Source organism: Chanos chanos, chromosome 10 (genome assembly GCF_902362185.1).
Source record: "Chanos chanos chromosome 10, fChaCha1.1, whole genome shotgun sequence".
NCBI classification, from domain to species: domain Eukaryota; kingdom Metazoa; phylum Chordata; class Actinopteri; order Gonorynchiformes; family Chanidae; genus Chanos; species Chanos chanos.
The window spans coordinates 1,710,001-1,719,980 of record NC_044504.1 but is presented as its reverse complement, the minus strand read 5'-3'; the positions used below and the strand labels follow the sequence as shown (position 1 = coordinate 1,719,980).

The 9,980-nt window shown below is 42.8% G+C and overlaps 1 protein-coding gene across 1 annotated transcript in view; it reads right to left on the bottom strand.

The window, feature by feature from the left end:
- Positions 1-5,168: 5,168 nt before the first annotated feature.
- Positions 5,169-9,980, bottom strand: part of agps (alkylglycerone phosphate synthase) — a 32,812-nt gene continuing 28,000 nt past the window's right edge. The window contains exon 20 of the mRNA XM_030786382.1: positions 5,169-5,402. Coding sequence (XP_030642242.1) covers positions 5,281-5,402 — 122 coding nt within the window. The 3' untranslated portion in view covers positions 5,169-5,280. The remainder of the gene's footprint in view (positions 5,403-9,980) is intronic.

The following is a 9,980-nucleotide window of genomic DNA, read 5'->3' as shown; positions in this document are numbered from 1 at the left end:
CTGTAAGCATTATGATGTGGTGGGGGTGTAGTACACTGTAAGCATTATGATGTGGTAGGGGTGTAGTACACTGTAAGCATTATGATGTGGTAGGGGTTTGGTACACTGTAAGCATTATGATGTGGTGGGGGTGTGGTACACTGTAAGCATTATGATGTGGTAGGAGTGTAGTACACTGTAAGCATTATGATGTGGTGGGGGTGTAGTACACTGTAAGCATTATGGTGTGGTGGGGGTGTAGTACACTGTAAGCATTATGGTGTGGTAGGGGTGTAGTACACTGTAAGCATTATGATGTGGTGGGGGTGTGGTACACTGTAAGCATTATGGTGTGGTAGGGGTGTAGTACACTGTAAGCATTATGGTGTTGTGGGGGTGTGGTACACTGTAAGCATTATGATGTGGTAGGGGTGTAGTACACTGTAAGCATTATGATGTGGTGGGGGTGTGGTACACTGTAAGCATTATGATGTGGTAGTGATGTAGTACACTGTAAGCATTATGGTGTGGTAGGGGTGTAGTACACTGTAAGCATTATGGTGTGGTAGGGGTGTAGTACACTGTAAGCATTATGATGTGGTGGGGGTGTGGTACACTGTAAGCATTATGATGTGGTTGTGATGTAGTACACTGTAAGCATTATGGTGTGGTAGTGATGTAGTACACTGTAAGCATTATGATGTGGTAGGGGTGTGGTACACTGTAAGCATTATGGTGTGGTAGGGGTGTAGTACACTGTAAGCATTATGGTGTGGTGGGGGTATAGCAGCAAGGGAAAGTGCCCAGTTAACAGAGGGTCAAAGGTTTGAATTTAATGTTTGGTATGTGTCTGTCAGTGGGTCACTTCAGATCAAGACACCCGTAATGCAGATCCTCTGACAGAACCAAGACCAGAATGACACTCCAGGATACAGATATAGCCATGCAAACCTCAACTGTTTCATTCTGATAATATCTAAATAAATAATAATAATTATTATTATTGTTATTATTATTATTATTATTATTATTATTAATATTATTATTATTATTAAAACTTACAGAAAAATTCACAAATGAACAGAGATGGATGGATGTTTACTTTTTTAAAACAGGCAATAGGCTAAAAATATCTTAAAGATGAAATATACTTCTGACTGAACAGTAACTGAGATCAGTAAACCCTCTGAAACAGTGGTCAATGTGCCGGGTAGAGGACGAGAACACACACACGCACACACACACACACACACACACACAGGGCAGTAGTTAACATGGGAAAATCCGGGTGATGCAGGTGAAAAATTGCAGAAATTAGTTGCATTTTAGGTCTTCAAGTCTCTACAGTCAATCTACAGTTTCTCGCTCTCTCTGTAACAAGACTTAAAATCTACAGCATTACGATAAGGTGCAATATACAAGATTCTCAGGACAAACCATCACCGGGAGCAGGAAGACTGTCAGGGAAATCAGTCACTCAGAGCAATGGACAAATGTAAACTGGTCCAGCTTGTTCGGTTGCATCAGTACAGGGTGCAGGTACCGTGGTAAGATAAGGCCAAATATAGAATAACCTGCCTAATGGCCTGTCCCATCTTGAGATCCCAGTCAAAACCTGTGTTTTCTGTCAGAGGGAAATCAACAAGCACAGAGCTTAACACATGAATGGTCTGTGCAGAGGAATGATCAAAGACTCCTCCCAACTGTTACCCAGTCACAGACATCTTTACAGGAAAACCAAACAGAAAAAAACACTCTGGGCTGTTATCCTTGCAACGGGGTGGGCAAAGCAAGGCTTTGAACCTGTTCAAGGAGTGAAAACGAAAACCAGAAACAATCGATATTTCGCTAGGAACAAAAACGAAACCAGAAACTTTACGTTTTTTAATGTTCTGCAACAGAAACATTTAGTTTAAATGATGGTATCCGGTTAATAACGTTTTTTTGTAATTTATTATAACAAATTAAAATATGTTCTGCTTGTAATAACTTTGGTGCAGAGTTCAGTTCCTGTCTTCCTCTGAACGTCACTCACGTCACTTGGACAGCGGACATAAATTTGCCGGCGGCAGGCTGTGATGTAGCGTTAAAGTGAAATGTGGTGTGGTCTCCCTCTTTGCAACCAGAAGAGGTAAATATTATGCTATGCACCTTATAAAATGTTGGTCTTAGACATCAACTTCATCAATGTTTGATAGACAGGCTACCTTGTAAAGAGAACTAATGTTGGAAATAGCTAGCTAGTTCCAGGTAGGCTGAACGTAATGGGCCGCGCATAGCTTATGAACAAGCTTGTTAACCGCTGCGTTAAAATTCCCGTGACATGGAAGCCACAGTAGATTTTGGCGCGAGGACAGATTGGACTACAGCGCTCCCGGTTAGTGATGCAGTGTGTTTTTGCAATGTTTTGCGACATTAGCTGTAGAGACTATAGAGTAAAATATCTGTCAGCAGACATTTTCATACCGTCTGAAAGATACATACTGTCATGTCACACAGCCCTGCATGGGACGTTATTAACCGGTATTTCATTTGGTTCTAACCGGTTCGGGAACGATAGTTTTAAGGTGGAACGCAAAATCGGAAACGTTAAAATATCAATTCTGCTCCGAACGAACCGCTTGAAAAAAAATTCTGGTTTGAAGCCGCGGGACAAAGTACTGAAAAAAGTGTCGGTAACTGTTTAAACTGTTTGGAGATCAGTTTATCATTTTTAACAAGCGTGTCATTGGCTGATTGCATTAAAGACCGTATATTCATATGTTGGAAGACCACAAAATCGCTCTGGGATATGGAGTCTTTTTGTGGACCTTTAGTGCTGATAATATTGAAAATTCAAGAAATGCAATCTGAACTTAAAGCTATGTCAACATAATTCCTAAATGGATGCTGTAATTAATCAAATGTAAAATTAATTACCTACCTCACCCCCCCCCCCCCTTTTTTAATGTTAAAAAACCAAAACCTTTTTACACGTTTACCTTCGAAATAAAGAAAGATCCCAAATGCTTTTCTATCTTAATTTATTGCGCGGGGGAAAAAAAATCCTTTGACGAAATGTATTTCCATGTCAACGCAATAACAGTGGAAAATGACCAAGCGTCCAGACAGAACGGTTTATTCCACCCATCATAGCACACTGTGTCAGGGGATCTCACAGGAACGGGAACACAGCAGAGGGAAGAGCTCAAGAAAACTGGGAATAGGGATATGGCTTCAGCAAAGAAAACATCAAACACAGAGTATCAAAAACTGCCATGTGTTTAAAGTGTGAAAAGGCAAAACTGCATCCATTTCATACAAGACTGAAGAGCTTAACCCAGACCAGTTAGCAACACCTGTTTTTTTTTTTTTTTTTTTTTTTTTTTTGAACAATCATGTAAATCCCAACTCTGAGACGAGGAGCTATCATTAGAAACATCGTTCGGTATTTTTATCAACGACACTGATCTGTCTCTTGGAAATAAATAAAAGAAATAGTTGAAGTAACAGTCACAAAATTGGATATTTTTTTTCCTTTTAGACGATTGCAAAGATCGTCCCCTTTTGCATAAGTTGTTTTAAAAAAATACAATTTGTTACACTGACTCATGGGTATTAATGTATTCACACACACACACATAGGATGCATGTTGAATTTATATACACAATGTACAAAAACAGAGCCTCCGGAGTCATGGGGAGGTGGTGTTTGGGCATGTGTGGAAAAGGTTTTTAAAGTCTTTGGTACAAACATGAGCACTGTAATTCTACGAGTTCACACTACAGGATACAAATACGCTAGACAGGTCCGACTCCAGAGAAACTGAGACAGACAGGTCCGACTCCAGAGAAACTGAGATAGACAGGTCCGACTCCAGAGAAACTGAGACAGTCTAGGAAGCACTGGGGTTGGGGTGTGGGGGGGTTAAAGCACACACATTAGTGGAGACAGGGGGAGAAAATCAAAAGTACACCTTCCTAAAATAATCTCTCTCTTTTTTCCTTTCATGAGTGGTTAAGGGGAACAGTAAAGTCTTGGACTTGCAGGGCAGATTAAATGAGAGGCACCTCAAATTGTACATTAAGATTACTTTTCCCGTTCGGGGCTCAAATAAAATGTTAAAAACACAAACAAAGAAAAGAAAACAAAACAAAAACACATTCAAAAGCCCCAACACAGCGGCTCTGGTTGAATATTAATAAAAGAGGTCTAGTTGAAAAAACAAAACAAAACACAAAAATATCACAGTCAACACATACATTACACGGATGACCACGAAACACCGAGAAGGAGACACTCTGTGTGTGTGTGTGTGTGTGTGTGTGTGTGTGTGTGTGTGTAAGAGAGAGTCAGAGAGGTGTGGGAATTGTGTGTGTGTGTGTGTGTGTGTGTGTGTGGTAGAAGCAGAGAGAAGTGGGGAGAGAGAGGGCTGAAGAATGGAGGGAAAAAGACATGATCCTTCAGGGAGAACAGAAGTCACAACGCACCAATCAACAGTACTACCAAACACATTTACACACATCAAAACCATCACATCAAAACCAGCCTGTTCCATAAACCATCACATCAAAACCAGCCTGTTCCATAAACCATCACATCAAAACCAGCCTGTTCCATAAACCATCACATCAAAACCAGCCTGTTTCATAAACTAACACATCAAAACCAGCCTGTTCCATAAACTAACACATCAAAACCAGCCTGTTCCATAAACCATCACATCAAAACCAACCAGTAACAAACTATCACATCAAAACCAGCCCGTTCCATAAATCATCACATCAAAACCAGCCCGTTCCATAAACTAACACATCAAAACCAGTCAATAACATAAATTATCACATCAAAACCAGCAAGAGTGCTCCATAAACCCAGTTATGACAGGACCACACAAACAATCAGTCTATCATTTCTACGCAGTTCCCTTCTCTCAGGGGCTTTAATGTTTGAGTTGACATGTGTTTGAACAGTTCTGTTTTAGCCATCAGTCAGCAGAGGGTTAACAAATGACAGCCATTGTCTTACCACAATGGAGAGAGGAGAAGAGAAGAGAGGAGAAGAGAAGAGAAGAGAAGAGAAGAGAAGAGAAGAGAAGAGAAGAGAAAGCGTATAATTGCCTGAGGATTTGTGGACATGAGTGGTGGGAAGAAAAAAAAACAACCTTCAAAACAAAAAAAAAAAAGGGGGGGGGGAGGGGGCACACACACACAGATTTCATTCAGAGTAATGACCAAAGGCATAAGCAAGAATGATTATTTCTCTCGAGAGGCTGTTAGAAGAACAAATGCAGTTTAATTTAGTGTAAAAGTGTTAGTCAATCAGAGGAGATTTCGATTTCCAAAAATGTTGTTTGGGTCAATGTACTCCTTCACAGACTTCAGCATTCCCACGCCGACGTCGGAAATGGTTTCCTTCATCCACTGCTTCCGAATTTTCCCAACTGGAAGATGGTGAGAGAGAGGAAGAAGAAGGGGGGGGGAGAAAACGTGGAGACAGCGTCAGTACACGGCTGATTGCTTGGCGGGCTGTTGAAAGCCAATCAATCTTGTGAGAGTGAGTGAATAAACAGTAGGTGATAAATGTTTTTATTGGTGGAAGAGAAATGTTTTGCGTGGAATGATTTATGGATCCCAGCAGACTATCAAACTCATTAGGCTGTCTGTGTTCCCCGAGGAGGGGCTGATCGCTGCAAAATATCTGCCCCCCCCCCTCCCCCAACCCCCAGTTCTCTCTCTCTCTCTCTCATTCGTTCTTCTGCTGCACTCCCACAGTCTCCTGGCCCCTGAGGGACTGGTTATGGACCCTCACTGATTCTACGCAATCCCTTCCTGAGTCAGAATGCAGAGCGGGCCCGGCAGGACCCGGGTCGGTCTGGTGCGTAGCTTGGGTTCAGGAACAGAACCACAGAGTCGGGTCTGGAGTCAGAGCATGCTGTCGCTCCAGGCGACTGTCCCTGCGGCCGGCCAGTCGTCCCAGCAGACCTACTGCTCCAGAGACGCACGGCATGCTGGGAACAACCAGAGCCCCAGTCCCAGACACACACACACACAGTCACAGACCTCCAATACTGGCATGGTACACACACACACACACACACACACACACACACTCACACACTCACACACTCACACACACAGAGTCACAGACCTCAAATACTGGCATGGTACACACACACACACACACACACACACAGTCACAGACCTCAAATACTGGCATGGTACACACACACAGGCACACACACACACACACAGAATCACAGACCTCATATACTGGCATGATATATACACACACACACACACAGGCACACACACACACACAGAGTCACAGACCTCAAATACTGGCATGGTACACACACACAGGCACACACACACACACAGAATCACAGACCTCATATACTAGCATGATATACATACACACACACACACACACACACACACACACACAGAGTCACAGACCTCAAATACTGGCATGGTACACACACACAGGCACACACAGAATCACAGACCTCATATACTGGCATGATATACACACACACACACAGAGTCACAGACCTCAAATACTGGGATGATACAGACATTTATATATACACTACAAACTCACACAAATACAAACATGCCCACACTCCCCACCTGTTAACTGTGTGTGATGTGGGAGGGTGGGTCTAATTGACAGAAGATGTAGTGGGAGGGCACAGTGCTATCAGTGACACCCACCTTACACAGGATTTACACTTATATGTGCATATGTAAATGAGTTATATATGCATATGTAAATGAGTTATGTATGCATATGTAAATGTGCTACAGGGCCAGAGGAAACCAGCTCCAGAAAAGACTCCGCTGACCGATGCTCCACCCCTGTACCCAGTCAACCAATCCGCTGTCTCTAATGAGAGACAAAATACTTCACCTGGCCTTCTCCCTTGTTCCTCCCTCTCCCTCTCTTTACCCCAGCAGTGCATCCCACAGAGAGAGAGGGAGGAAACAGAAGGTGTTGGGACTGCCTCATTGCCTCCATCACTGTGATAATTTACACATCTATCAAACCCCCCCCCCCCCCCAATCTCACACAGCTTTCACTGCACAGATGAGGCACGCAGAAAAGAGTGCACAGTCACACACAGAGAGAGAGAGAGAGAGAGAGAGAGAGATTTTGTTACTTTGTTTTTTGTTTCACTCATTTGCTGTCACATATAGGTGTAAAGGTTATTCACGGTCTGGGTTTGTACCTCTGTTTTTAGCCTGCGGTTCCATTTGTACCTCTGTTTTTGGTGAATTGAAGTTTATGTTGCTTTTTAATTTAAACATTTACAAATGGAACACAAAATAACACATTTCATGCAAACAGCACCAAAGCTCTTTAGAAAAAGACAATGATAATCCTCCATACCTTTTATGTCAAGGTTCTTCCTTTAGAAGATAAGTTGAATAAAACTAAACCGGAGTAGCTTTGAGAAAGTTCTTTTACAGCTCTTCCCCACGACAGGGAGTGAAAGACTGTACATCTAAACATCAGCGCGTTTAAACAGAAAGATAAATTTAAGGCTCTTCCAGAAAATGACTGCAATTAGACTTGAGCTCCAGTTATTCAAAGTTAAAATAAGTATGAGAGAAACCAAACTGAAACGTGGTGACTGTCACTGGAGCATTCGGCCGTTTCAGCAGGAAAAGAAAAACGTGACGATCGCAGAATGACGAGGGACTGCGCTGGGCTTTTATCAGATCAAAGCAGAGTCACTGCAGCATGAGAAAAACAAGCCCCTGCTCACAGAAGCCCAGAGATTACCCCTACTCTGTTTTTTTATATGAATTCATATGTTCCAGTATAAGACATTATTTATAACCTGAGTATTGGCACCGTGTGTCTCATTGTTATTTTAAAGAGCTGAGACATTGTCATTAAAGCTGTTATAATTGTCCGCTCTCTTAAAACATTCACGCACCACATGACAGGCACGGCACATGTATTCTCTCACAGTGAGAAACAAAAAGAAAAAGAAAACCCATCCCAGCTTCAAATTATGATTAACGTTTTCCAAAAACACAGACGGGGCAGAACGCTCTCCTGCACTAAGACCATGTGATCACTGGGATTTGGCATCGTGTTTGGGCAAAAAGTAAATAATTTAAAAAGAGGGGAAAAAAGGAAAGAAAAATCGTCAGTTGTGAGAGTTGAGGTGGAAAAACCAGATCAGAGGTTCCCCACACATAAACCCCGACCTGAACCGAGGACTCCAGAACCCTGGTTTTGGGTTTCAGTACAAAACTGTTATACCCCAAATGCCAAATTGTGTTGGAAGAGTCTCTCTATGCCTCTAACTCTCCATACACAGGTCTGTCTGTCTGTCTGAATAATAAGCACACACAGGTCTGTCTATCTGTCTGAATAATAAGCACACACAGGTCTGTCTGTCTGTCTGTCTGAATAATAAGCACACACAGGTCTGTCTGTCTGTCTGTCTGAATTATAAGCACACACAGGTCTGTCTGTCTGTCTGTCTGAATTATAAGCACACACAGGTCTGTCTATCTGTCTGAATAATAAGCACACACAGGTCTGTCTGTCTATCTGTCTGAATAATAAGCACACACAGGTCTGTCTGTCTGTCTGTCTGAATAATAAGCACACACAGGTCTGTCTGTCTGTCTGTCTGAATTATAAGCACACACAGGTCTGTCTATCTGTCTGAATAATAAGCACACACAGGTCTGTCTGTCTGTCTGTCTGAATAATAAGCACACACAGGTCTGTCTGTCTGTCTGTCTGAATAATAAGCACACACAGGTCTGTCTGTCTGTCTGTCTGAATTATAAGCACACACATGTCTGTCTGTCTGTCTGAATAATAAGCACACACAGGTCTGTCTGTCTGAATAATAAGCATACACAGGTCTGTCTGTCTGAATAATAAGCACACACATCTGGATGAACCTGGACAGTGGCGTCTGGTGGAGTTTGGGGTCATATAACAGGGCCAACAGGAGAGAGCTGAGGTCTGAGTGGGTGAACCTGGACAGTGGCGTCTGGTGGAGTTTGGGGTCATATAACAGGGCCAACAGGAGAGAGCTGAGGTCTGAGAGCACAGCAAACGATGATGGATGACTCCTCCGTGGTGAGCGATGATCTAGAACATTCTGCTGCACCTCCCCTGACCTCTTATAACAGTAGATTTCCTTAAAAAAGACCGATTTCCCTCATTTTTTCACCCCTTGAGCTGAGAACTTGTCATTAAAAAAAACTGGCCAGCGTTTTATTACCACGCCAATCCACAGACCAGCGACAATATCCTGCTCTGTTCACACCCATGTTTCTATCGTAATGTTTCACTAAAGCACCTGTAATAGTGTTCCTCTCTGTTCAGCAGATTTACTATATAAAAGAAACTAGGTTTTCAGATTACAAAAAACTTCTCTGTCTTCTCCTCATTAACGTGACTCTTCGTTGTGTCTCTGGATACGTAGTGAAAAATGCTACACAGATGGTTAAACTATAATTCATTTCCCACTGAAAGAAACACGTCAAAATCAACAAAGAGCAGCACACCAACTATTTCTGCTCCTATGGAGTGGAGCCAAAGCAATCGTTTGGTACTCCAAGCTCTTTCATGCACACACTGCCAAAAGGGCGGTAACAAGAAGAGTCACACCACCACGACACACACACACACACACACACACACACACACACACACTGACCTGCTGTAAACACACAACACCTCTGAAAACCTTTGGCGTTACTGCCTAACCTTGTCTTTTCCCAGACCACATCTGTTTTTCTCTGATACACCCCCCCCCTCAAAAAAAAAAAAGAAAGGAAAAAAACTGGCTCCATTTGTCAGAGCCGTGACTGCAGGCAGACAAAGCGGTCTGTCCGCTCCCAGATAACAGCCCCCCCCCCCCCCCCCCCCCCCTCCATGATTAATCACAATTACAGAGAACTGCTCTTTCTCTCTCCCTCTAACACACACACACACACACACACACCCAACACGCATCAATAACCACTCCCTCCCCCAACCC